At 42.8% G+C, this 27,242-nt stretch overlaps 2 protein-coding genes across 13 annotated transcripts in view; one reads left to right on the plus strand and one right to left on the minus strand.

The window, feature by feature from the left end:
* The first annotated feature begins 811 nt into the window (after positions 1 to 811).
* LYSMD4 (LysM domain containing 4) lies at positions 812 to 10,425 on the plus strand. Of its 4 annotated transcripts, XR_008468333.1 has the most exons (4): positions 992 to 1,670; positions 2,644 to 2,931; positions 7,000 to 7,703; positions 7,996 to 10,425. XR_008468333.1 is itself a non-coding variant. In XM_054213667.1 (3 exons), exons 2-3 carry the CDS (start codon positions 2,659 to 2,661, stop codon positions 7,546 to 7,548), a joined length of 822 nt encoding a protein of 273 aa, XP_054069642.1. In that variant the 5' UTR covers positions 812 to 867; positions 2,644 to 2,658; the 3' UTR covers positions 7,549 to 7,726. The 4 variants fall into 4 exon arrangements, 3 of the variants coding, with proteins under 3 accessions (XP_054069642.1, XP_054069641.1, XP_054069640.1); XM_054213667.1 differs by lacking the exons at positions 992 to 1,670; positions 7,996 to 10,425 and adding an exon at positions 812 to 867 and having other exon boundaries at positions 7,000 to 7,726; XM_054213666.1 differs by lacking the exons at positions 992 to 1,670; positions 7,996 to 10,425 and adding an exon at positions 851 to 902 and having other exon boundaries at positions 7,000 to 7,726.
* Positions 9,534 to 27,242, minus strand: part of MEF2A (myocyte enhancer factor 2A) — a 93,558-nt gene continuing 75,849 nt past the window's right edge. For 5 of the 9 annotated variants that reach the window (XM_054213649.1, XM_054213652.1, XM_054213651.1 and 2 more), the window contains exons 7-11: positions 24,425 to 24,615; positions 22,750 to 22,773; positions 18,965 to 19,091; positions 14,132 to 14,258; positions 9,534 to 13,629 (exon numbers count right to left, since the gene is read on the minus strand). In XM_054213649.1, the coding sequence (XP_054069624.1) occupies positions 13,254 to 13,629; positions 14,132 to 14,258; positions 18,965 to 19,091; positions 22,750 to 22,773; positions 24,425 to 24,615 (845 nt within the window). In that variant the 3' untranslated portion in view covers positions 9,534 to 13,253. The remainder of the gene's footprint in view (positions 13,630 to 14,131; positions 14,259 to 18,964; positions 19,092 to 22,749; positions 22,774 to 24,424; positions 24,616 to 27,242) is intronic. The other 4 variants (XM_054213653.1, XM_054213655.1, XM_054213654.1 and 1 more) reach the window with 1 other exon arrangement.

Here is a 27,242-nt window from a genome sequence, read left to right on the forward strand (position 1 = left end):
CTAGCGGTAGCAAGAGCTGGAGAGGAAATACTCTCCCCTCTTGCCTTCCCTGCCTCCGGCACCCGGAGAGAAGGCAAGGGGATAGCCAGCAGCTGTGCTCAGCTTTAATTTAACTTAGAAGTAGTAGCAGAAGTAGTAGAAGTCCATCTCCTTTGGGACCTTCACGCCAGCCCTTGGGGCCAGCAGTGCCCGGTTAATTCCTGCAACCAGCTACGAGGAAACACTTCTCCTCTCCCACCGCCCTGGAAAAGCTTTGCATGTGGAACTTGTTAAAAGACTTGTCCTGAGCTTGTTTTTTAAACATAAGCCACGAGTCGGGATGGGCCAAGGAAAACATACCAGTGCAGAACGCCCCCCACCGGCTCCGCCAGCCGCCCCGCAGCCTCCGGCCTCGCCAAAGGCCAGCAGCGGGAAGGGGCCGGTGCCCACAGGCCCCCGCCGGCCCTGCCGAGCACGGGAGGGCGGCCCCGGGCCCGCACTGGCCGCTCCTCGCTGCTCCCGAAATTTCGGGCCAAGTTTGCTGTAGATGGGATATATTTGTGTGTATAATCAATCTACTGACAATGTAATCACTGACACTTTATTATAGCATTATGTAACCCCAGTACCAGGTATCTAATTACGACGACACCACCCGCGTGTGCCCCGGCTCCCGCGAGTGCTCCGCGACGTCCCGCCCGGGCCGGGGACAGGGGCGCGGGCCCTTTAAGTGGGGCCCGCCCTCCCGCCAACAGGCTCCGGCGCTGACCGCTCAACCAACCTCGCTCCACGGGTTTTTCCCGCCGCCCATTGGCCAGGCGGCGCTGAGGGTCCGCCTTTCGGCGCTGCTAGCCAATGGGAGGAGAGCTGGGCGAGAGCGGGGGCTAGGTTGGTGCGTGTGGCCGATGGCCGGCGAGCGGCGGGTCAGTGCAGGGGGCTGGGGACAGGGCCCGGCCGCCTCGCGGGGCTGAGGGGAGCGGGGCAGGACAGGGTCGGTCTCGCCGTGCAGCAGGGGCCCGGCTCCCTCCGGCGCTGAGGGGAGCGGGGCCCCGCGGGGATCGGGGCCCCCTGTGAGGAGAGGGGCCCTGCGGGGATCGAGGCCTCCTGAGGCGCTGAGGGGAGCGGGGTCCTGCAGGGAGCGGGGGCCCCTGAGGCGCTGAGGGGATCGGAACCTCCTGCGGCGTTGAGGGGAGCGGCGCGTCGACACCCCCGGGGCTGAGGGGGGCTGCGGGCCGCCGCCTTGCTGTGCCCCGGGGAGGCGCCGCCGGCGGCCCCGGCCCGGGAGCGGAGCGCCGATCCCGGCGTGGGGGTGGCCTTGCGCCCTGGCGAAACAGGGAGGGGGGCGCGGGGAGGCGGGCTCCTGCCTCCCGGTGGTTGCCGGCACCCCGTTCGCCACGTGTGTTGGTGCGGGGCGGGAGCCAGGCTGGCCCCATGCCGGCCCGACCCAGGGCTGCGGGGTTTGGGGCGGCCAGAGCCGGGCTGGGGAGGAGTTTTGTCCCTCCCTGAGGAGAAGCGATAAGGGAAGAGCGTCAGGAGAGCACCTTTGGCTTACAGCCTGTCGAAGGGCAGAAGTGTCCCACAGGAGTGGCCAGAGAGACCGTGGCTTTCAGTCTTAAGCTCTCCTAGCCCAGCTGTGACCCTGCCTGCAGCCGGTGGCTGCCATGCTGAATACTAATGAAGTCCGTAAAATGGTAGTGGTTTCACCGTAACAATCCCTTATGAGTAGATTAAGAATATTAAGGTCAATGGGGTTCTGTTCTTACCTATACCTATTCCTGACAACAAACTGTGGAGCTGAGGATTGAAGGAAAAAAAAAAAAGTAGCTATCTAATAACTTGCTGGTGTAGACCTATCAATAATTAAAACAAAGTGCTCAGGCAGGTTCTTACCTTTATGCAACAAAATGACCTTGTCATTCAGGTTGAAATTAGGTGTGACTTGAGCTGTCCTTATTTAAAAAAAAAAAAAAAGTGCACTTCCATGAAATTAAAATGCGGATTCTTAAAGTGTAGAGAACAAAGGACTTCTGGAAAAGTGATGCGAAGGATAATTTTGGCCAGTTTTTAATGTGTATTGGTAGGAGAACTGATGTGGTTCCATGGATTTTTTTACCATCATTAGAGACACCTGGTTCAAGTGACTCTTTTTTATGCCTTTTTTTTTTTTTTTTTACAAAATCTAGTATTATTTAAGATGTGTAGCAAAGTAGTGTTATGCAGGGGTTTGTCCACAGGTGGACAAAACAACGGTTTGAAAATAATCTAGCCATTGTTGAAGCTTGTGTACATAAGGCTTCTCGGGTCTCTGTCATTGCTGTTAGAGTGGCATCTTTTGGGTTTGCCCCCGAGAAGATCTGGGTAAAAGGAAAGCTTTGTGTGTGTGTACACGCGTGCAAAAACTGTGTTTTTTGTCCATTTTCCCAAATCTTACATTCTAAGAAACAAACACTGGTATTAAGGAAATTCCACCACCAGAGAGGTGGTGGAAGCCCCATCCCTGGAAGTTTTTAAGGCCAGGCTGGCCGGGGCTCTGAGCAACCTGATCTAGTGGAAGATGTCCCTGCCCACGGCAGGGGGGTTGGAACTAGATGATCTTTAAGGTCCCTTCCAACCCTAACAATTCTATGATTCTATGAAATTCAAAATGTCTCATTTTTGTTCCAGGCGCTGGTATAAAAGATGAGGCTGAATGAGAGCCGGACAAGATCCTTCCAGGCTCCTGTCACCATCCACAACTATCCAGGCAGGCAGGTGTATGTGTTTCCCAATGGCCGATCTGATTCAGAAGAGTCATCAGAGGAGGAACTCAACGTTACGGAATTGCGACCGAGGGGCAAGGAGCAGCAGCGATGCAGCACTTCTCGGGACAGAGTTGGAGATGTGGTGCTTCTGGAACGGGAGATTACAGAGGATGATAATCTTAACAAGCTAGCCCTGCAGTATGGTTGTAAAGTAAGAGCTATCTCTGTTTGGTTGATTTTAATTACTTTAGAGGAATTTTACATGTAGCTTAGTTTCCAGAATTACAGGGAGGCATGCTGTTGTCTAGTGGTTTTGACACTGAGACGTGTTTGCCCTGTGTAAATCATGAATGGTCAATATCTGGGTAAAACTGAGCTGGAGACAGGCAAAAAAAAACCCCAACAACAACAAAAGAGTGCTCACGGCCTGGGAAGATACTGTCAACCCCACGCCCTGTGTGACCTGCTTTCCTGTTTAATTTGAATGACTAAGTGCAGCGCAGCAGTCATGATTTGTACTTAGTTATTTAAGTGAGGGCAACAAGTAGGTAGCTGAGTGCAGAAATGAGAGTGAGAGCCCTGCTCTCAAGGAGCATACAGTTTTTGAAGCAAGAAGCAAACTGATCAGTGCAGAGAAATGCCAGTCTGATGGAGTCTGGTCTGGAAGGCGTGCGTGTTTATTTTTTTTTTTTGAAGGTATGAGCTTAGATATTGCAAGGAGGGTCTAAGTCTACACAGGTGCACTGGGAGAAGGAGAGCTGCCAAAGCTCAGGTCACAGAGTCCAGATGTATGTGGGCTTTAATTGCCATCGTACCCAGAAGTGTGTGCGGTTCAGCAATCTGCGGGCAGCAGGGAGCAGGTGTGCACGGTGAATTTTCTCTGGAGTTGGGACATACTACAAAATACATTTTCTTTGTTCCAATGCAGAGTTTTATAGAAAAACTGTTGAAAAGTTTAATTACCTGATATGAATGTTAGAAGTACCCTGTTGTTTAGCAGTTAAAGCTCTATTTTTAGACCCTCCTTTATCTGCAAGCTAGACTGTGATTAAAAAGTTCCATGATGCAAACCATTGGACAGTGACCTGGATGGGGATAATGATACGGTACTGGCTCAACCGCTGCAATACTATTGCAGTCTGTCTTGCTCAACAACACAGCTGTGTGGTGCAGCTGAAGCAAGAGGACTTAGAGGAATTGCGACAATTCCTCCCTCCCATTCCCTTAGAAACAAAAACAAAACAAAGAAGAAACCCTTCTATGTTCTGCTGACAAGCCCGATGCGTGTGAAGAAACGAGTCTGGTAGGACTTGAATAAGCCTTGATTGGCACCGGTAGAACGTGAAAACACAGAGCTACAGCAGTTGACTTTGTAGTCATGACTGTATGCTCATCTCTAAGCAGGAGCAATTGCATCATTATTGCCACTTATGTCAAACCACAGCAGTTTGGTGAGCTCAAAGGAGGAAGATTCTGAGCAGCTCTTTTGGTTTATGGCATGAAAAGTTCTGCTGTGTCCCCTGTACTGTAACGCAGGAGGACTCGGTCCTGTCTCTGCCATGGCTGTTCATCTGCCTCCTCTGCTGCCCCATGCCTGGAGCCTGTCTGCCCCAGTGCGTGCAGGTAGATCTACTCTGCCTGCCCCACTGAAGGCTGCTGGGCTTGGCCAGTGGAGAAAGCAAGCTAATGGCGAGGGATCAGATAGTCAGTGTTCTCCTCCCTGCCATAAAGGGCACTTCTGACTTGTTATTATTGGAGGTCTGTGCATTTTTCTGTTTACAAACTGGCACTGATAGATTTTGATGTATTTTGTTTTACTTGCACAATTAAGCAGCTCCTGAAAGGCTACCAGAACATCAATAAGGAAGATTTGTAGCCACAAATACATGCAACTGTATTGAAAAAAACCCGGGATGAGCTTTTCCTTGAAATCAATGAGAACTTGTCATTGGTTTCAGACTCGTCAGGGCCTAATTGGGGTGGGGGTATTAAGACAGTGCAACAAATAGCTTTGTGTATGCTGCAGATAACTTGGCAGAGATGCAAAGCACTTTAAAATTCTCATTTTTACTCTTGACCATTTATAGTCCTGGCCTGCTTTTGGCATTGTTCTTAGCTGGGACAAGAGGAGCTCACGGCAGCCAAAAAAATGAGTACAGAAAATAAGCCTAAATGGCTTGTGCAGCCAAGTGTTCTCGCATTCTTCCCATCAGCTTTGTTTGTTTCTGTGTGAGTGCTGCTCCACTTTCTGTTTCTAGAGCCTTAGCACAACATTGCAGTGTTTGATTGCAGACACTGCAGGGGATATTTACTGTCCCAATAATTTGTTTTTATTGGAACAAAACCAAAAATTGAAGCACCACCCCATTTAGGAGGCTTTGGGCGAGATTGTTATTTCATAACTAAAAAATTTTGCAGGGTTTAAGTCCTGATGTTAGGCTGGGGCAAGCTGTGAGGAGTCTGAACCAGCAGCTGAGGATTCCTTTTGCCTCAGGGGCACCAGATTAGGATCTAGATTAAACGTCCCATTTTCCGATTTCTCAAGTGTCGCGGAGTGGATGTGAGATTCAGGCATTCATCTCAGCTCTGCCCTTCAGCAGGGTCTTGCTTGCTGGCTGTGAGGTAGCAGACTGGCCATCTTTCAGAGACTGCACGGTAGATGTGTGGTTCCCTGATGGCCCGTAGGGGCTGGAGGGGAGATGCGGGGAGGGAGCGCTGCAGGCACAGCTGCTGCGGCCCCTCTCCTGCGGCCCAGTGCGAGCTCCTCGATCCAGCCCCTGGGAACTCCCTGCAGGGAGGGAGGGAGGATGGCCTTCTCCTCGGCACCTCCTGTGCTGCTGGGCTGGTGCCTGCCCGCTCCTGGCAGCCAGCTGGCAGCAGCACAGCCTGCAAGTAGCCCTGAACATTTGTTGCAGTGGGAGAAGAGGTTTTCACGCTCTCCTCTGGTGTATCGTGTATTGTCTTTTAAAAGATCTTTGCCCTGAACTATCAACGATTTTGGTGCTGATGGCACTTAACGTGTTCGCTTAGGAAGTGAAGTGCTTTGTTGTTTTTAGTTCCCCAGTTTCACTGGTAGCCTCAAGCTTGTGAATGCAGTTCATACAGTAATTTGCGAGATTTCTAAAAGAACAAATCAAACTTTCTCTGAAAGCACACTCCTTATACTGTGTCTCTTCTGTGTGATGTATCAGAGGTGGGTAACTTGTTCGTGTTGCCTTTCTCTTTGGTTTGGGGTCCTGCTGTTTTCTTTGTTTTGCATCCTCCAGCTTTTCCCTCGAGCTCCTTTCATGTCTCCTTGGCTGCTGTGGAGAGCTCCTTGCACTCACTGACGGTCCTGTTCATTTTCTTTGACAGAGGGTTTAGGGCAGCTGAGAAGTTCATGTACTTAGGTTGTTGCTCGTGCATACTGTATTAAGCTGTCTTCTCTTTATTTAAGATTAAATAAAGAAATGCTCCCTCGCCTTTGTCTTTTCTTTGATACCAGCTGTCCTTGTGACTTGTGCTGTACATCTGGTTTGTTCTTCCTTGCTGTTCTCACTATTTGCATCACTGAGCTGGGTGGGAATAGCGGACCCTACACACGAACCACCGGAGATGATGCACAGAGATTGTTGCTGTAACTATGCCTTCAGCAGGAGCATTTACCAACAGTGCAGAAATGAGCCGTGTGGAGCTGCTGTCGTGCAGAAGAGGGGTGGTGCTTGGGAACACGAGCAAAGGGTGCTCGTGCCTGTGTGGGAGAGATGCTCGCCTGCTCTCTGCCAGGCTGTGGTTTTGCTTTCAAAGCTGCCGTATGCTCCAAAGATGGAGCTCTGTTCACTCTGAATTTGCTTTCTGAGCAGGGGGAGGGTTTGGCCTGCTCTTGCTGCCATTGCCCTCTCACCTTAAACACTCATGCATTGTTTCAGGTATGAAAACTGTTTTAAAAAGGATCTGTTATAAAGACTCTTCTTGCTTTAACTTGGATTAGAAAGTAAGTGAGAGAAGGGTAAAGAATGCAAAAGGGAGGGAAAACCAGTAGGGAGCGAAATACAGCATGTATGAGGTGCAAGAACACTAGAGGAGGTTATAGACTGGTTTAATAGGGGACTGTCTCTATCCTGCAGGACCTGGAGCATCCCCACAACAGCTGGGAAATCTCTGCAAAACACTGAGCCACTTGCAGCCACGGCTTGCTTTTATTTTCTGGCTGCTGCTTGCACACTACTTTTATAGCTACTTCCTGTTTCAGTACTGGGTTGTGCTACAGTAATATTCGTGTCCTTTTTGGATTCTGTAGGTTGCGGATATCAAACGCGTCAACAACTTCATCCGGGAGCAGGACTTGTATGCATTGAAGTCCATCAAGATCCCCGTGAAGACCCACGGGCTGTTAACGGAGAACGGCAGAGAACTAAGGCCGCTCCCGACTGCGTCCTCCCAGACCGGCCTGACGCTCGTGGACTTACCAGAGCCTGATGATGGCGCGAGCAGCTCTGCTGAGGGCAGACACCTGAGTGACTACTTCAAGGGGATTGACAAGAACATTCAGGACGCGGTGCAGGCGGACGTCCAGCTAAATGCGGAGTTTTGTGTGGAGGCACCGGAGAGGCCACGGCCCGAGTCAGGGAAGCAGAAGACAAGTAACGGCGCAGACTGTGGCATCCAGTGGTGGAATGCAGTTTTTATTATGCTCCTGATAGGAATTGTCTTGCCAGTATTTTATATCATCTATTTTAAAACACAAGCCCTGGTGGCCCATACCTCCAACACAACACTAGCCTCAAATATTTCAACAGAAGGATTGGAAGGGAAATTACCAAGCTCAGGTGTAGAAAAAAAATCCTAAGGGGGAGACGCAGCCACGTACAGCCTCTCCTCTCAGCACTGGAGCCTGTACGCCAGTGACGCTGACTCGAGTGCATTCAGGGGGACGACAATACAGATTGGTTTTAATTTTTTTAAGTAGCTGATGTTATAATCCTGAATGTGACTGAAAGTGAGGTGAGGTGATTTTTTTTGGGGGGGGGAAAAAAGGATGCTGCTTATAACGATCATCAGGCAGCTGGCTTACCATTCGTGAACTCTGTTGAGGGACAGGATTTTGTAGCAATTTACTGTTGTTTGCTTCGGGTATTTCTTAATGCCTTGTCTAGGAAGCAAATCCTTCGCTGCTGAGACAGAGAGTGCAGTATTAATGGAAAGTTGGGGGTTGTTTGCATTTTTAAGAAACACATTTTGCTTAGCGTATAAGTGGGGACTTTTTTTTTTTTTTTTCTCTGTACTGTCATTTTAGCTCTTGCGGACCATGGCAGTGTTGGCATACTTAAGCCTAAAATGATGGTGTCAGGTGTATTAAGCTGGGTGTGCCACGGCACAGGGGGCGCTGGCAGCACCTCATCTTTTCATCCTTCTCAGTAAATGTTTATTAAGATGCTTCAAGCCCACTGCCGGGAAGGGGGAGCCCAGCCCTCTGCTCCTCGATGAAATCCTTCAGAGATGGCTCTTGAAGTCCGGTGTCTCTGCAGGTGGAGCTCATTGCAGAACCCCTGCTTTTGCCAGGGTGCTGCTCATCCAGCGCCAAAACATCAGCGTGACCACAGATGGCCAAGGAGTATTGGAAGAGGCTGTGAGAGGAGCGTTAAGCCTGTGGTATCACTGCCCTTCTCAAAGGCTCGTTTGCTGAGGGGAGGTCAAGCCAGTGTTACTTTAAAAAAAGAATACTATCTCCATAAAGGTGCATCTCAAACACCCAATTTCAGACACGGACTGGAGGTCCTTGGTTGTAGTCTTCACGCGAGAGAGCACTGCTGAGCTGCGTTTAATTTGCAAGGTCCAGGAAAGAAGCCCAGCGTTACCTTAGACAGTCACAGAAAGAAGTGGAAAGCCCTCATGGGATGGGGACGGTGAAGCTGCTGCATGTTAAATGTTTCTGTGAACTGCTGATGTTGCATTAAAAAGCTTCTGAGCACATAGGCAAGACCAGTGAAGCTTCGGAGGCTGGTGGTGTCCCGAGCCGTGGGTAAGTCAGTCTGAGGTCACATCAGTGAACAGTACGCACTAGAGGGGTGCAGAAACGAGGCTTTGGGGAATTTTGCTGCAGAGAAGAACGTGTCTCAAAAATGTAATTCAGCAGATTCAGGGCCTGCGGGCAGAGGTAGATGCTTTCCTGGATCCTGACGCTAAGGTCTGTGGCAGCTCAGGTGTGTGGAGCCCGACCAGGGATGGGGCAGTGTGTGACGGCAGCAGCTGAAAGCTGCTCTGCGCAGGAGGGGCCCGGCAGCAGCTGCTGAGGGCAGAGGTGGTGGGCAGGGGGACAGAGCCCTCCTTTGCCCTCCCTTGAACTATCTTGTACTGAAAAAAAAACCACCAAACACCCTTGTACTTTTTCTTCTGTGAAGGAAATGTATCGCTCTCTTTTTCAGGATGGGGTGGGTTATGACATTTTTAAATAAAGCAAAATGAAATAAAAGCACAAGGGGCACCACCCACCCCAGACAGCTTGCGCTTTCTTTTTTGTCACCGCAACGCGACTGTGTTGTGTCACAGCCCTAGGACAGCCCCATGCCCAGCCCCGTCTCCACAGGACACTGGGAACAGCACGCCTGACTGTGAACTCTTGGCAATGCGGTTCTCACACGGCATCAGTTCTTAATTTGAATGTAGTAGCAAGTATATGTATAATCAAGACAGATTTTGGGGGGAAAAGAATCATTGCTGCAGTTTAAAACCAACACTTCAAAGCCGAATGTGAAGAGCGTTTCAGACACAGGGAGCAGGAGGCGAAGATGCAGCCCCGAGGAGCATGATCTGCAAACACGAGAGAGGCTGGAGTACACAGTAAAAGCCAGTATCTTTACTTTAGTGAATGCAGGATACAAATATTTTACAACAACCTCTAGCATTTTCTTAACCATTTGATAAAAAGTTCACTAGAATATTTATTGTATATTGAAGAAAAAACAACACATTCAGGGAAAAAATTGAGATTAACTTATTTTTTTCTTAAAAGATTCGTCTCAAGGATGGCAACAAAGTCCAGCTTGTGCCGCCAAACGGCTTATCATCATTAAACCGTGAACAGCTTCTTTGTGAACTGTTGACTACAAACATTTACCAAATACATAAATCTCTTTTAAAAAAGCCATTTTAAATATAGCAAAGCAGTGTTCTCTTGCACAGCAAAGTGAAGAAAGTTTCTACTAAGATTTAAATGTTTACATTTGTTAAGTCTTTCTTTCACATTCTAATTTAACTTCTTCCCATGATCAATTGTTAGGAGTTATTTTGTTCCTTATTTACTATGTATTTCTTGTGCGCACAGTAATTCGCAAGTTTCTGATGCATTAGTGTCCTCTAAGTGAAAGGAAAGGCTAAAGCATTTTTCTCTGACGAATCCCTGATAACGTGTATTTTTAAATCCTATGGTGAGAGCTCAAAGATGGAGAGGTGATTTGTCACATTAGAAGATAAAAATCTCCAATCATTCAGACTTGAATGGGATCAGACCAGGACCGGATCCACTTGCAACTTCAGTCAGTACAATTACTTAAAAAAAGTATTTTTGAACCTGTTGAAATATCTGTGCTATGTCCTCTTTTTATTTTTTTATAAAACATTTTTACAATTCCTAAAAAAAGTATGTTCCAAAGTTAGTTACTTGGTATTAAAACCCAGGATTCCCACTCATTCAGTGGCAAGGAGACGCCCCCCGAGGCGGAGGCGCGGGGAGGTCTCTTCTGCCCACTCTGGTGCAGGGTTTGGGGCAACACGGGACCAGGCCCGTGGGCAGCTCTTCAGAACCGATTATTAGGGTTTTTTTTAATTCCTTGGTGCAATTTCAATACAAACTCTAACCCTTATGTAGCTTTTTTCTTTAAGAAAACAGTAATAGTACTGTTTAAAAACCTGCATAGAAATAAAGACTATTGAGATACAGTCAGCAAAGCCATCTTATAAGGCACACAAGAAAATAGACAGTAAATGTGAATGCAGAACTCCCACTCTGATGTACAGCAAAGTTCATATATGTGCATAAATAATGAAAAAAATCACATAACTTTTCAGAGCATTAAAAGGTTCTCTGAAGTGGTAAGTGAATTCAGTCGCTTTGGAAACAGCATTGCCGTTAGAAGTCTCATTTTCCTCTGCGCTCCTGTAAACCGACAACTACCTACAATAAATGAAGCAGAATTTCCAAAGGTAAGTGGCTGGAACGAACTGAAACCTGTACGTTTTTTAGAAGTTACCATGACAACAAGAGATGGGATTTGGAAGCCGCAGGTACTGACTTTGTTCTTCAGTCACCCACTAAAGCGAGCAGCCGGGGAGAGCGCTGTCCCCGCTGCATTTCCATTTCTCACACTTCTTACTCACAGCATCATTTTTTTAAATTACTAAAAAAAAAAAAAAAAAAAAAAAAATTTAAAGCCCAAGCAAGAATTTAATAAATATGAGGGACAACTTCAGAGGAGTTTGGATAATAAAACAGCACTGTAGTTTCTTCCCCAGAACTACTGAGTTGTATCTCGTTACTTTGGTTCCCAGCACAAGCGGACACATCCCCCCTGCAGGACAGGGGGACGCGCAGAGGGACCTGGGAAGAGGCCAGATTCCGACAGGGCTCCCCAGGCGGCTCCCTACCGCCCCGTCAGCTCCACCGCGCCAGGCTGGCATCAGCCACCAAACCGAGTTTGGCTCCTGAGACTTTCTGCTGCTCAAACCCAGCCCAAAGCCCTCAACGGAGTGGTGGCCCCTGCTCGGCCCAGCCAGGCCCTGCCGCGTCCAACAACTGCCACCCCTCCTCCCGGCCAGGCCTCTGCATCCCTCCCTCTTTCACGGCAGCAGCAACGAGGAACACAAACTTGTTTCTGAGGCTGAGGCTTTATCCCAAACCACTTACCAACTGAAAAAACCTTTTGTGCTCATCTGATATGTGTTATTTCCCTATCATGAGAAATTAGGTCAAGTTTTTCCACTGTTTTGTTTTTTTTGTTTTTTTTTTTTTTCCTCCTCAGAAGAGGCAGCTTTAAAATGATGCCTTAAAATGTGTTGTAACAGATTTTTTATATTTATGCAGGATGAACTTAACACCGGATTATTTTTTTTTTTTGCCACTTTGCTATTTATATACATATATATAAAATGTATAATGAAGCTTAACCATACAGCACAGAGATTACAATTTAACGGCACACATTCACCACCAGTGAGGGGGACAACCCCTTTATACACCCTCTGAAAAATCTGGATAATAATATTAATAATAATTAAAATCCAAAGAAAGTACAGTATATTTAACAAAATAGTAAATATTAAACAGTGAATACTCTACTTAATAAGGACCTCGCCTTTTTTCAAGTTGGCGTCAATCCACAAAAATATACTTTTTAATCTGGTGAACGTACAATACATAGGTACTTACACCAAAGGTGATAATATATTTAGGATGCTATATACACAAAGAGTTTGGCTCAAATTTAAATTTACATATAAGTGTTCATGGCTTATTTTTCCCCCAAGGTTCCGCCTGCAAGTTTTTCCTTTTCATCTTTGAAAGCAAAAACTAGAAAGTCAAAATAAGATAAAACTATACTCTACAAAAAAGCTACAACATACAGCTTTGGCTTATATAAATAATTCATAGCAGAATGTGTTCAAAAGTACTGTATATAACTTTATATATAGTCTTCAATTCATTAGGGTATTGTTTTCTTTAATATAAAATATACATGAGCTAAAATCCGTTTCTATATTTTTCAAAGGTATGAACGTAAAAACAAATTTGTCAAACATATTCCAATTATAACTTAATATATTAATTTTATTTTGTTAATGTTCTATTTTCTAGGCTAATATTTTCTGAATATTTCATGCGAGTTCTCTATGTCTCTCTTTCACTCATTAAAAAAATCACTTCTTTGACCCAATACACTATTTTTTTTGCACGTGCAAAACAGGGTTTTTGTTTTTGTTTTGTTTTTTTATTATTTCTTATAGCATCAGCCCTTCTCCATGCACCCTCTGCAATAGAGACCCATGCCAGGTTGGGTAATATAAAGGTCATTTTATGTACAGTATTGCTTTCTTCTTCCTGCTTTTCTACTGCTCTGCTGCTACAAAGCATTATTTCTTAACTACAAGTAACCATACAGCTTGAATAAAACACACAGGGACGTTACTACAGGCGAGCCCTCTCGGTTTCTGCAATCTAGTGTGGTAGGATTATAATGCGGGTACAAGGTTTCTTTGCAAAACAGGTTATATTATTAAAACAACGAGTCCAGGTAAGTGCCAGACTAGATCAATACCTACAGGATTGTTCTGTTACGTTTTACCATGGGACATCTGCAGCTATACAAGAAGTTTGTCGTAAGTGCCTGATGATTCTGTGTATGCTACACACACTAGCACATATATATGCATGTGAAGATATATATATGCATGTATGTATATACATATAAATATACTTATTTCATGTCCTTATTTATAAATTTAGATATGTCAGGACAGTTCATTTTGAGAACACAAAACTGAAGAGGCAACACCGCAAGCTTATGTCACCCACGTGTCCATCCTCATTCGTTTTACCGATGGACTCTCCCTATCTTCGGAATTCGGTGGCCTTCCCAGCACCACGGGTGAATGGAAATCACTCCTCGGGTCTTCCCGGTCGCTGCCGTCGTAGGAGCTGCTGGAGCTGCTGAGACTGTCAACAGGAGAGCGGCCCATTTCCTGCCGCGACTGCGGCGGCTGCGGCTGCTGCTGCGGCGGCGGCGGCTGCGGCTGCTGCGGTTGTGGCTGCTGCTGCTGCGGGAACCCAGAGGGAGTTACACGGTCCCGGGGAGGTGAAATTGGTTCAGATTTTATGTTGATGTTTTGGTTGGTATTAATGGATAAATTTGAACCCTGAGATAGCTGGCTGCCAGTACTGGGAAAAAGAAAACCAAAAAGGCAGAAATAAGAAAACACGAAAAAGGAAAAGAAAGTGACAATTCATGTGTCTGTGTGATGGTGTGGCCTTGTGGTTCAACACCCTCAAAATGAGTATGTAAATAAATGCAACTTACTGAAGTGAGGAAACAAAGTTGAAAAAAGCATTAATTAAAAGGTCTGAACTGCATTTATAGAAGTTAAAACCAAACAGAAGCATTGCCTGTTTCCAAACATTTAAGTTCATCAGGCAGGCGACTCCGCTGTAAGAAGCTGGGCCTGCAGGGACGCAGCTTGAGGACTGAACTGACAAAGGGACACACAACATGGAACACAGACGCTTTTCCAGCCAAGGAGCAAACCTGAAAGGCAACGCACTGTCACCAGCAGACAAGAAATCAAAATGGTCTTGTGCTGAATGTTCCCCAGTGCAGATTATTCAGCCTGAGGTGGCAGAAGCTGCCGAGCGGGTGCGGTACTGTAACACCAGAGGTACTTACACGAGAGAGCTGAGGGCTGCTGGACCGAGATGGTGCTGTTGCCAGGCAGAGACCTGCCCTAAGGACAGCATTCCCGGGGAGTTAAATCCCTGCAAGGCAGACAGGTCTGCACTAGTCAAGGAGTAATCTAAGAAGGGGAAAGACAAATAAACAAGAAAGTAGTTTATCAATTATCTTTTTTGTTATATGTACATACATATATATATATATATGTATAAAGACATGAGAATGTATGTGATACACACACAAATATAAAGGCTTTCTGCCCAAAATAAAAGGCAATTGAGCCAAAAGGAGTCCAAACATGAAAACTGCAGTCCAAGAGCGTTCCTCCTAACTTCACAAGGAGCTTAACAGGACAAAAGCCTCCAAATGACAATTTTTTTTGCATTCTGCTTTCAATTCCTACATGTTGCTGTCTCACATAGCTTATTCTAAACCCACAGGTACAACATATTTATGCATTTTTCTGCAGGCACAGGGGCTGGGACTGGACACCTAAGGGGTGCTGGGACCAAAGTCACTGCATCTGGGAGCCCTGGTGACCCCTCTGTCCCCTCCATTTGTGCAGTCCCACTGTAACCCATCACATTTTCCCTCTCCCCACAACAGCTTTACCCCATATTTTGTCTGATTAAACTGTCATCTCTGTATCAAATAAACAAAATAAACCTCTTTATTTAGAGCAAAACCTGTAATTATTTAGAAATACAACTTAATGGATAATAAAAAGTACAATATATTCCTGATCAACAGTCAGCGACGGGCTGTTACTTTTGGTGAGGTTGTAACGCTTCGACAGTTCTCACTTCATTCACACAGGGGAAGTTATTTTCATTTTATCATTATCACTCATGCTTTTCTTTCAGGTTTTAAAACAGCTGCAAACACTTCTCTGCTTTTAATTATTTTGTAATATAGCTTCCTTAAAACAATTTCTAGTCTCCTGAGAACGCGACAAAATGCTACAAGCCAAACTTATTGTACACTGCCGGCTCATCAACCAAAACTTCTGCTTAAGTAGGGTTTGTGTTTTGCTTTAGTTTGGGGTTAGTTTCTTTGGTTGTGGAGGGTTTTGGGGGAGGGGGATGTTTGGTTTTTTTAGTATTGTCCTAAAATGACAACGCCATTATGATTTGTCTCTTGAGATAAGCTTTCCTGAACAACTTCCCCATTCCCACGCACCAGCTTGTTTGCTGTGGACAACTCCTTGGTTTCTCATTTTAACAGCCTATGCAGGCAGGAGAGCGCGGTGCCGGTGGGGTATCGGCTTTTCAGCGATGCCAGCACATCACGGGAAGGATCTTCCCAAAGCCCGTGTGAAGCCCAGCTGTGCCCCGGCAGGTGAAGCTACCTCAGCTGCCTTTTTGCTTTTGTTGGATTTCTTCTCAATTGACATTTTTATTGGAACTCTGAAAAAGCCTCACAAGTATTTCTGCAGATTCAGAAAGATTTTTCCCAAGCTGATCAATCCAAAGGCCTTTTGCAAGACTAAAATAAAATCTAAAAAAAAAAAATAAAAAATACAGCTCTCCAATGACTAGGACACGGGCTCAACCTTCAAAGCAGCCAGGCCTATGGCAACCTGCAAGTGTAGGGAATGTAAATGCTCGAGATGGATGCACTATTCTGTGCCAAAGGGATTTCTGTAAGAGCAGACCTGAATAAAATGTTTATAGGAATTCAGTTTCCATGTATTTTTTTCTTTGCAATTATAGCTTTTATGATAATGGACAATTATCTTCTGGTAATTTAGACAGACCGTGTCTGATGACAGGGGTTTGAGGAGATACTTTTCCAAAGAACACATATGCCACCACTACACACAATTAGCGGCGTTACCATTTCCCTAAATAATCAGGTATTTGCTAGCAGTAAAAGCAGGACACCAATTTCCATACATGAGTGGCCTCATGCAAAAGAGTGTCTTCTCCGTGTCGGAAACCATCACTGCTGTCACCCTAACAACAAGATACCTTTGAAGTTTGTGCCTTTGCAAAATAACACGCCTAAAGCCAGTAATATAATTTATGGCTAGATATGCTCTGCTCAAGTGTGAGTTACTATTTAACTCATCTCTGTGGGTTTTTCGTATTTTTTAAAAATGCCTGTTTCAGAAGAAGCAATTCCGTTTGTTCTGGCCCTTCCTCCAGTAAGCTGTAGAAAGAATACTTCTCCAGCAAAACAAATTATATAAAATAGTGCCTTTGTGCAAAATTGATATCCAATGTTTTAATTAAGGATCTAAGAGCTGAGTCTATCTCTTCCAGCACTACAATAAAGCCTTATAAATCCAGAAAAACAACTCAGGTATCTAAATTTTATCTTAGTCCTCGAACTGCGAAACTGAAGTTGCTACTTAAGTGGTGACGACCCTGACAATACCCAGATGACAATTTGGTTTCAACATCAAATTTCTTTTTGCAAATCCCCTGAAAGGCTCAGTATAATAGAAACAATTTTAAAGTGTCTGAAGAACACTAAAGGCTAAAAGCTTTTCACAAATTATTGCATTATCAAAGGAAAAGGGCTGGTTTTTAAAATCACATCCCAGTGATAACAGCACTTGTCCATTGCGCAGGACACCAGTTTCAATTGTCTTTGCCGCTTCCTGAGATTCAGACTCCAGCCCTCTCATCCTTTTGATGTTTTAGCCATCAGCTCATGGGTTATTCTGGATGAGGGACGCACACCACACTGCATCCCGAAACAGCGTCAGACTGCATGAGAGAACGAAGGGATTTGTTAGGTGACAGGTAAAACTCAGGGTGGGTCTTCTAAGCAGGGGCCAGAACTACTTGTTTACTTCAAACGGCCGCTAAATACTATATATAAACTATTTTTGTGGCAAGTATCAAACCAAGATCTGTACGTCCAGCAAATTCATACTGAAGTTCATAATCCAAAACAAGTCACCAAGCACAATTCTTCACTCTGCTCATTATACTGTTACTGCAACCCCATCTCCTCCTTCGTTCATTTCTTTAGACACTAACCCCCCCTCAGGGTGGTGATTATTTCCATAAATGTTCAATAATTTGGTCGGGTGCTACCACAGTATGAATATTTACTGTCACCGATGACTAAACAGTCCCTCTCAAAATGCAAACCTCACGCACGCCCGTAACTGCTGGGGGCAGCGCTCTGAGGCAAACCCGCGCAGAAAGTGCTGAAGGGTAAGAAATGGCAGTTAATGAGCACGTTAATACAAAAAGATACAAATAACAAAAGATGTGAGTTGTTTGGCTGGAAGATGGCCACAAGTCTGAACGAAAAACTGTAGCGAAGACTTCAGAAACTAAAAAAAAAAAAAAAGTATAGAAAATGTATAAAATCTCCTATTTTTTTAGGGGGGTAATCATTATGACTGGATGGTTGCTCTGTCTACTCATTCTCCAACAGTATAGACTCCTGATGGCGTCCCTCCTTGCAGAAAATAAAAATAATTACAAAACCTCTCTATCAGGTTTTGGCCGTTTTCTACAAATGTTGAAGGTTTTTTTTTATTTGTCCTGACCTTTGCACAAGAGTAAGAGTAAGGTCCAGGGAAGAGATGCTACTGGGGAATCTCCTCTCCCGGAGATGTGGATCTCCCTAGATTCACAGAAAGAAGAGAACACCACCCTCGGGCGCTTCTATCTAGCCAGAGCGCCGGTGTTGAGCATTAGAAATGGAAGCTCTCCAGTGTAGCTCAGTTCCTAAGATCTATCGCTGCAAGAGAGAGAAGCAATTATATATTTTTAATTTTTTTTTTTTATTCTTTTTTAATCTGAAAGCCTACCAAATAAGACTTCAATATTAACACTGCCAACACAGTGGTCCCTAATTCAGAATTTCCTGTTTTAACAAATTATAGCACTTATATTTGAATGTCTTAACTAGACCTCACCTAAAAAGAACAGTGAACTGGGGAATTATTTCCATTGTTTCCCTTTTTGCTTTTAACCAATAGCTGGTTTAACTCTGGCTTACAAAATTTATTATCTGCAAGGTAGCTTCTCTGCAGGTGCATTTGAAAATATAACTATGCATCACAGATCAACAGTAATCAACCTGACACCATCAAGGCTGCAGCCTTTCAAGGAAATGATTAAAAAAATTCCTTCACTGATTACACACAGGGTCTGTTACAAATAGAGAACGTTGAGATTGAAGTCAAAATTAACTCTATTGGTACGGAGACAAAGTGGGAGGCACCACATCATGAACTAGTTTCCAAACTGGCAAACTGATAATCACTTCTATTACCAGATCCCTCGCATCGTACCCATCTTGGATAAAAGGTAGTTTTAAGGTCCTTCAGATAATAAAAGAGTCACAACAGCGAAATGCTGACAATGTCTCCCCGTGAATCCCACCTCACTCTCGATAAAACCGCTGAAGAGGAGAAGGCCCTGTCTGGGTTTTGTACATCTGGGCTTTCTCATGCATTGAAGTCCCCTGTAGAATCCCGATTCCCTCCTGCTGTTGGAACTGAGCAGAGCGGAACAAAAAGGACAGCATGCGCTGGGCTATCAACTATTGCTTAGAAGTGAGCTGTTTCAGTTCTCAGATGGATACTTGACTACTACTGCTATGAGCGATGCATTTTACTGTGTCTCTCTGTATTCAGCTGTGCACGACCTGACTGACTGAAAGCTCCTTCCTGATTTAAGTCTCAACATTTGCACATTTTACAAGCTAAAGGCTCATTTTTGATGAATAAGAGCCTTCATTTGAACTGTACAGGAAAATAAAGTGAAGTGTCACAGAAATGCCAATTTTCTGGGCTTATGAATCACAAAGGCCTTGTACATCTGACAAATCAAGCCACGTATTAAAAACAACGCTTACCAGTGTTGTAGGCAGTAGGCATGGCCGAATACACCAATCCCTGCGGAGGCAAACTTGGAGTTGTCACAGACACCACAGGGGTAGCAAGAGGCTGTGTAGACTGAGAACTACTTATCCTTTGGGTATTCTATAAACGATTAAAAATAACAACACGTCTTGTGATATCAGTTAGAACAATGGAAAATCAAGCGCTAATATAACAGCATTCAATTAAAATGTGTTTCTTTGCTTTATTTTTTAGTTAGGAATATATCATTTTTGTTAGGATAGATAGATTTTCTAAACAAGCCAAAATGTTTCAAGACAACCAAAATGATCTTCGCAAACTGGAATGAAAAATAAATTAAGATTCACTGGTCGGCTTCCCATGCATGCAGATTTCAACAGTGTTAGAGTTGTAGGACATAAAAATAAATGCAATTTCTTAGGGATATACACAACAATTCTCAGAAGTTCTTAAGTGATTTCAGAGTTTGTAGTCTTATTTTTTGAAGGGGTTTTAGTGCAGATGGTGAGATGCAGTTCTACCAGAGAAGTCTCCCACTTCCCAGTTGTTTATCCAATTTTCAAAATTGTAGCTGCCAGTTTTGACAGTGTGCTGACTACACCTGTCCTGAAAGGAACACAGAGATCTTCTACATTTGTGTTGATAAGACCTCAGCGATAACTAAATCTTGGCTGTTCCCATGGTTCCTGAGAAACTGAGAGAGTACTTGTTACAATGCAGATACATTTCAAAGCAAATGACATTTAAGTTCACATAGAGCAACTGTGCTTTCTAACAGGAAAAACAGCTAAACTAGATTGTATCAGATTATCTGTTCTAACTGTAGGCACGATGTGGCTTTTTAATAACAGAATGCACTTCTGTAGCACACACATCACTCAAATTAAGCTCTTCAACCAAATTTGCTGTTAGAAGACTTTGTATTAACTGCTGTGGTGAGTGCCACTAGGCAGCAGAGCTGCTCTGTCACAGAATGCGCTACTCTTCATATTTTGAAGAAAGATTTAAAGTTGCCTCTGTGAAGTTCAACACCATTTAGCCATGCCAGATACTGCCAAGAACAGGAAATGCTACATTTTTTTATTTTTAAATAACAGATACTTAGCTTTACCTACAGAAGTGTTTGAAATACTAGAAGTAGCAGAAGTCTCCACATTCTGTACTTCTACATTCTTACAGAAGCATTCCCAATTAAGGGAGCTAGATTTCAAATTGCCGAAAATGTATTTTTAAAGCAAGGTGCTCTCTATCTCTGGAAAAATATTTGCTACAAAAGTAGTAACTTTCCATCTATTTGGTAGTTCCATTTCCTAGCCTTTAAAAGATTGAAGCTACTACTAGCTTTTTCCTAATTTCCGAAAGGTATACAAGTATTTCAATACCTGCAGCACTCAAGAGACTGAGCAATATTAAAAACGGATTATTCTCTTGATAATAACAGAATGAGCAGGTACAGAAACATGGCTCTATTCAATTTTAAGCTTAAACTTGTGACGATGAGTTGAGGGCTGTCAATCCTTGACCTCTGTCTTTCCCATTTAAAGAAAAAAAAATGTACCACAGCTACCACGTTAAAATTAGCTACAGTCTTCCACTGGCTACCAGTTTCTGATCTCTGTTTTACCAGTTTCTGATCTCTGTTTCATCCGGCTGCTGTTGAACGCTCATCTTTGAGCCTTACAAGAATTTGGAGGTTCTCTGGCGTTTGTTCAGCAGATGCACCCACTCTGCTGCAGAGCTCCCAGGGAAAGTCCCACCAATTTTCTGTGTAATTTATCCCTTTAAATCACTTACGCACTTCTGAAAATCTCCACTAGACCAACTTTATCTGGCATGAAGATATGTTATTAGAGCAGATTTTTCTATCTGTCAGGAACTGACCTTTTTCCAAAGCTATCTTGGATGGGAGCCTATGAAGTTGGGATTACTGTATAATGGAAAAGTTAAAGGAGTATACTGGGAAACAATCCAGACCAAAGGATTTCCCCATGGGATTTTTTTGTTGTTGTTGTTGGTTTTCCTTGAGTGGCTAATAAAGGTGGTTTTCTGAGGTAATTTATTTCTGAATGTAATTCCTGAACACTTGGCCATACAAAGACACTAAGAAATATTTAGGTGTGTCTGATATTTGTTGTACTCGCAGATTCAGCCAAAGATTCATGACAACTTTCAGGATCTTTTTTTTTTTTCTATTATTATTTTTTAAACTGGTGAAAATTATAGCAGTAACAGGAAGAATTCAGTACCTTTATTTCATGCTATGCTACCATTCCTGGTTCTCATATTCAGTGCTTAGTTCCGACCACACAGAACGCATGTTCACAGACGTGATTTGGAACTGCTTTCTAGCACGGGACTTAGCATCCGAAATGTGCATAAAAAGAGACGTAACATTGCAGGTGTGCTTCCTATTTCTTTACCGCGTTTGAGGAAGCCACTAACTCCGTTTTCTTTGTGTGAGCTTTCTCCTCCGAACGGAGGAGCCCGGTTCTGGACGCCACTAGAGGGCCCACGCTCCACACAGCATCTGGGAATCCACCCGCGCCCCCCCGTCCCACCGTGTCACACCGCCAAGCACACAGCGATTGGGAGCAGGTAGGAAATACCTTAACTCAAGCGCTTTTGCATAATTCCAGTTGCGATGCTATTTTGATGAAGTGTTTTTACATTGAATTAAAGCTCTATTTCTTGCACTGGAAACCAGACACTCCTCTATAAGGGTGGGAGGAACATGCATGACAGCCATTTATAACTGCAAGTCATTCCAATAACCTTAAAAATTTAAATATTGACTTTCAAAAATCATTTCCCCTTACTTTTGTTAATCTGTTGCTCACGTTTAAGGTAAAAATCAACCAACAGCATGCATTCATCAAGAAATATATCTAAATCACTACATTTTCCATGCTTTCATGCAATTAGAGCCTCATATTAGCAACAGGTCCATGTTCCAAACCAAATCAAGGTATGTAACAGGCAGACTTCTGTGGGGATCTTTACAACCACACTCTGATGCAGCACCTTCTGCACGGTTTGCGCTACAGCAGCTAAACAATTTGCAAATTGCTCTAAAAATAAGTTACGAATTATTTTAGCCTTACGTTATTTTCCAGACAGAATGCCAAATGTTAAAACCTTTTGGAACGAAAAAAATAGAAAACGCACAAATCCCAAGAGCTTCCTTTCAAAAGCAGAATATCTTTCCACTGGAAAAAGGTAGAATTATTCATCTGCAATTCTCTATTCCTTTTGGTAAACAGGGAACACCCCTGTGGTTTGATAATCTCACGCAGGATGAAATAATTCTAAACTCCAAAAAGGTGACCTCACCAGCAATGATGTAATCTCCTTGAAAATAAGAGAAGTAATACGGGGCTTGTGTTACAATCTGAAGAACTTCGTGCGTGAAGCCACCTTCTAAAAATATGCCAATAGTTTAGGGGATGATAGGTGGTTATTTGTATTTTACATAAAAGACAGTAAATATCATATACACATGGACAGTTACTCTGTAAGGCTCTTTTCCACTGTTCCCTCCAAGAAAAACAGAAATATTTTCAGGAAAAAAACCCAGAAGTTTACAAATGGAAAGCACTAGACTTTGGATGTGTTTTCAACTTGGTTGGGTTTTGAGTTTGATAAAACAAATGTATTTTTGTCTGCTACCAAGGGAACACTGGAATTATTTAAAATATGTAACAAAACTACAGTTAAAAAACTGTAGTCAAAGACATTTTCAGCATCTTGCTCTCTCTCATCAAACAGCAGCCCAACTCACCAACTCCAATTCATCCTCCTCCGACTGTACTCAGCAAACAAGAGGGATAACACAGTTACTAAAAATAGCATTGCTTTCAAAAATGAAAGAAAAAGTCACATTTCTGCTTCAGGATTTTTATATATTTTAATTAGTAATGTGAATTTTCCACCCGATTCTGTAAATAATACTACTAGGAAGCATAATATTTTACGTAATTCGGGTCAGTTAAAAAGATACCATACTGAAAGAACAGACACTTTGGCAAAACTCCTGCAGAAAGAGCTTAGCTAAAACAAGGACACAGCTACACACTGACGACACATGTAGATAAGGAGCACAGCAGTTTCTGGCTGGACTGATCCAATAAACATCCAGCTCAGTAACAAAATATTTTCCACATACAACCATCATACGATCCCAGCACCTCTACTCTGAAATCTCTTTCCAATTTCCTCAGAGACAGATAAAACCTAAATTGAGTATTATGTTGTTCTTAACAACACAACAGTAAATAGACACTGTAGACCACTAACATGGGAACAACTGCATTAACAAGATCCTCTTCTTATATCTTATTTCACATTAATTTAAAGGTGTAATTTTCACTTTAATAATCAGCCAGTCTGTTTCCTGTCTTCTACACTTCAGTATTCCTAGAAAAAAACCTAAAACTTCAAGAATCATTTACTCTGAGGATAATTATAGCTTTCGTTACTTGGATTAATTTTGTATTATTCATCATGAATACCAGTTAACAAATGTAAGTACTTGTGGTAGCTTAAAAACAAATAAGAATTATACAGAGAGTACTTGTATTGTTTATATCCTGCTACTCTTGGTTGTGGTTCATTCTTCCATACACAGAAAACATACACATAGACATTTAAAATTTCTACATGACAGTGAAAGACTAAGACCAAAGGATCTGGCCAACCAAATTAAAGGAAAAATAGAGTAACTCTTCCTGAAAGACCTGTTCTGGTCCCAATGCTGTCGTTGCCTCATGCCTGACACGAAACTTGTGTGCTATTCCAAATCTAGGCTGAACAAACATTACTACCAACATGCCAAACTGCACAGTAGTATTGAAAAATACACAAATAGGGACTGAGCCTGATCCTCATGACTCTTTTATGCCTTCATTGAAGGCATGACGTCCACCACAGGACACACAAGACTGCATTCCAGCACACCACATCAAACAAGTGTTTCTCTCAGACCATCATCACCACTACGTTTTACATCCCACAACCATTACAAGCCAGGAAAAATAGGTACCAAGTGTGCTTTAGGGCATGTTAATACAATTCACATCACCAATAAGATCAGCCATTCCTCCACAGAATAATGCATAAACCTTTTTCAAGCCCACATCCTCCAAACCAACAAAGTTCTTGGTACCAAGTCAGTGAGATGTCGAATCAAAATAAAATCCCAATCTGTGTCTCTAGGATTACACTCTAACAGCATTTAGGTCAGACTTGCTATTTTACTTTTAAAAAAAGATTCCCTACAAATTTAACTACTCCCAACATAACAACTTATAACTTAGATCTTCATTAGTGAAATTTCAGAATACAAACACCTTTCTATTACTGTCACCTATGGTAAGCAGATGAGATTTCTCTACGTGCATGGGGACAGAACACTTCACTTTTACAAAGTCAGTCATAAAACAAATGTCTTAACTTACCAATGGTGGCATCATACCCTTGCTGGAGGGTGGGATGACAACACGGAGGTCAGGCTTGCGATTGTTCATTCCAAGATTACCACCTCCAGGTGGAGGTGGAGACTTTGTAGGCATAACTTTGCCCAAGCCATTCCCACCACCAGTAGTTCCGAGTAGACTTGGTGAAGCTCGAGAATTCACAAAGCCGTTTCCTGAAAGAGGAAAAACAAAATGTACTGTAAGACTGAAGAGAAGTAGCAATACAAAAGTTTGGTGCACGTGTACAAATTATGAAATATTTCTTTTGTACAACTTCTAATAACAAGCTTCTCATAAGAGGTGTAGTATTGAATAATCGAACAAACAAAAACCACTTTCATCAGAAGATCAATATGTAAAGGTAATATCACCTCAAGGGCACACTGTGGCAGCTTAAACGCTGAGAAGAGCATTTGTCAAAGAACTATTTCCAATAACATCTGTTGTGCTTTTTTATTTTGCCCTTTGAAGTTCTTCCAGGCTGCGCTTGCAAAAAAGTATGTGCTTTTGCACAGCCCCACTTCATCCCCACCCCCATAGAACATCAACTATACATAACTGTTGCCCGTGAGAATAAAGTTGCTATTTCTAAAACACATTCTTCAAATATCTTCAAGATCTGCAGGACACCAGTACCTACTCTCAAATAAAATTAATTTTGGTCTCAAAAATACATACTGATTATTATATTTAGCAACAATGAGGGGAACAAATCCTTTCCCTTGAAATTCATTCCAAGCTCTGGACACAGATATATACACTGTTTATTCCCATCGATTTATTTTACACAGGTCTTTTCTCTACCTTACTCCTGATACTCATTCTAAGTAGAATTAGACAAGCCAAAGCCTACAGGTCCTGCCTTCTACTGACAAAAGCACCAATCACATTAACTAAAAATACATTTCACAGAAAAAAAAAATTAAAGACACATTCCAATAATTTTATCATATTTATAGCAACAATTCCCAAAATACACACACCTTATTCAGCTGCAAATGAAAAAAAAAAGTTATTAAGCAAGGGGAATTTCATAACAGGGAACCCTATAGTTCACACTACAGAACTTGTGTATGTGTGTGTATGAATAAATACAATTCACAGTAAGATTATGTTTATACTAACACCGCAGCTCTGAAAGCAGCCTTTATAGTCACAATTCAGGGAAAGGTCTATTACACAAAGTTCACTGTCTCCTCTTCTAATAGCCTGTAGCGCCATACTGGCACGAATTTTGTATTATTATACTAATTTGAATAGGCCCCTATGCCCAATCCAATTTTATTACATTAAGTACATATTAATCTAAAAGCAATTAAAATAAGAAAGTTGTCAGTGTCAGATTCTACCTTCTTTAGCAAAAATTTTAATGCCTTTAAAAGCTTAGCAAGAATGAAGAACAATAAGGCGTTATCAGTAACAGCACAACTCGTCACGAAGGTGACTGGTACTGATCAGATACTTCGTTAGTATTTATGTTGAGACCCTGGGCGTGAATTCAGCAGGATGCTAATGAGGAAGCCGCCTCCATTACTACTGACCCTAGTTACACAGTGGGGGAATTGCCAAATGCAGTCCTCCCCTCTTCCCTGTCCACCATAAATGGAACCCTACGTATCATTTTATCCATTTAGAAATGGAAGAAGCAAAGATTAACGTAAGAATTACAACAAAGCTCTTGCGCTGATCTGAAGATATTCTACTGAGTTTTATAAAAGTCTTTTGGAAATGAAGTTATTGCTAAATATTTTTAAAGAAAAAAAATGTAAGTAGGTAGATCTTATTAATCTGGAATTTGCAACCACAGGATTCTCGTTCACATATGGATGAGCAGTAAATTCACAACCTTAAAGCCAGATTTACTTTCTTTGCAGACTTTCTACTGTGCCAAAAGCCTGACCGTACATGGATGATCTGATACGTCCCTTGAGGTTTTCAAGACTAACAGAGCAAGGAGGAGTTATTCTCATTTAGTATTTTCCTGAAGCATTTGTATGGGAGGTATGGGAATACCTTTTCTGAGAATTCTACCATTTAACTCAGAAGTTATGGGGGAAAGAAGGAACACAGCAGAAAGAAGAAAAAGCTCTGTATATCAGCATTCTTCCTTCTGTATTAAAAACCACAGCAAAACCACATTTCACGAGTAAGTCTTCTACATTCCTCTGCAGAAAACAGCAGAATTTATGGGGATGCTTCTCGGTTAGGAATAAAATGTAGTTAAAGTGGTTGGAAAGTTTAGCTGGAGCTGAGAATACATACTAGAGCTAAATATACTCTTAACTGCTAGGAGAAAACTAGCTACAGCTAGGTCACACAGAAAAACCAAACAACAAAGAGAAATTAAATTCTGTTCTACCCCTAGGGTTCCTGAAACTGAGACAGTTTTCACAGAATCATAGTTTTGTTAAGTACAGTTATGTATCAATATCTATCCATTATAAATGAGTTTAAACATTAGTTACAGACAGCCTAGATAGCATCAGATCACAAGACAAATCTCGCACAATGGACACAGAGTAAAAACTAAGTAGACTTGGAAACAGATACGAGGGAGGAAAAATAATTAGAAAATAGCATAATTTTCACCAAATCATATCTAAAAAATTGTTACAGTATCTTCCATTTCCATCAAAAATGCCAGAACATTTAAAGAACTTACTGTTATGAAATAGTAAAGTCTGGGCTTTAATCTAGTAATACATAGCATTTTATTACTCACTAGGCTGTCAGTGTTACCTTTTATACGCCAAAGCTGCCGTGTTCTGAGTTGAATTTAAACTTCAGAACAATAACACTT

This window comes from Rissa tridactyla, chromosome 9 (genome assembly GCF_028500815.1).
Source record: "Rissa tridactyla isolate bRisTri1 chromosome 9, bRisTri1.patW.cur.20221130, whole genome shotgun sequence".
NCBI classification, from domain to species: domain Eukaryota; kingdom Metazoa; phylum Chordata; class Aves; order Charadriiformes; family Laridae; genus Rissa; species Rissa tridactyla.

Coding starts and splice junctions, on each gene's coding strand:
- LYSMD4 (XM_054213667.1), top strand. CDS start 2,659: ATGAGGCTGAATGAGAGCCGGACAAGATCCTTCCAGGCTCCTGTCACC. Junction 2,932..6,999: donor CCCTGCAGTATGGTTGTAAA/GTAAGAGCTATC, acceptor TGGATTCTGTAG/GTTGCGGATATCAAACGCGT.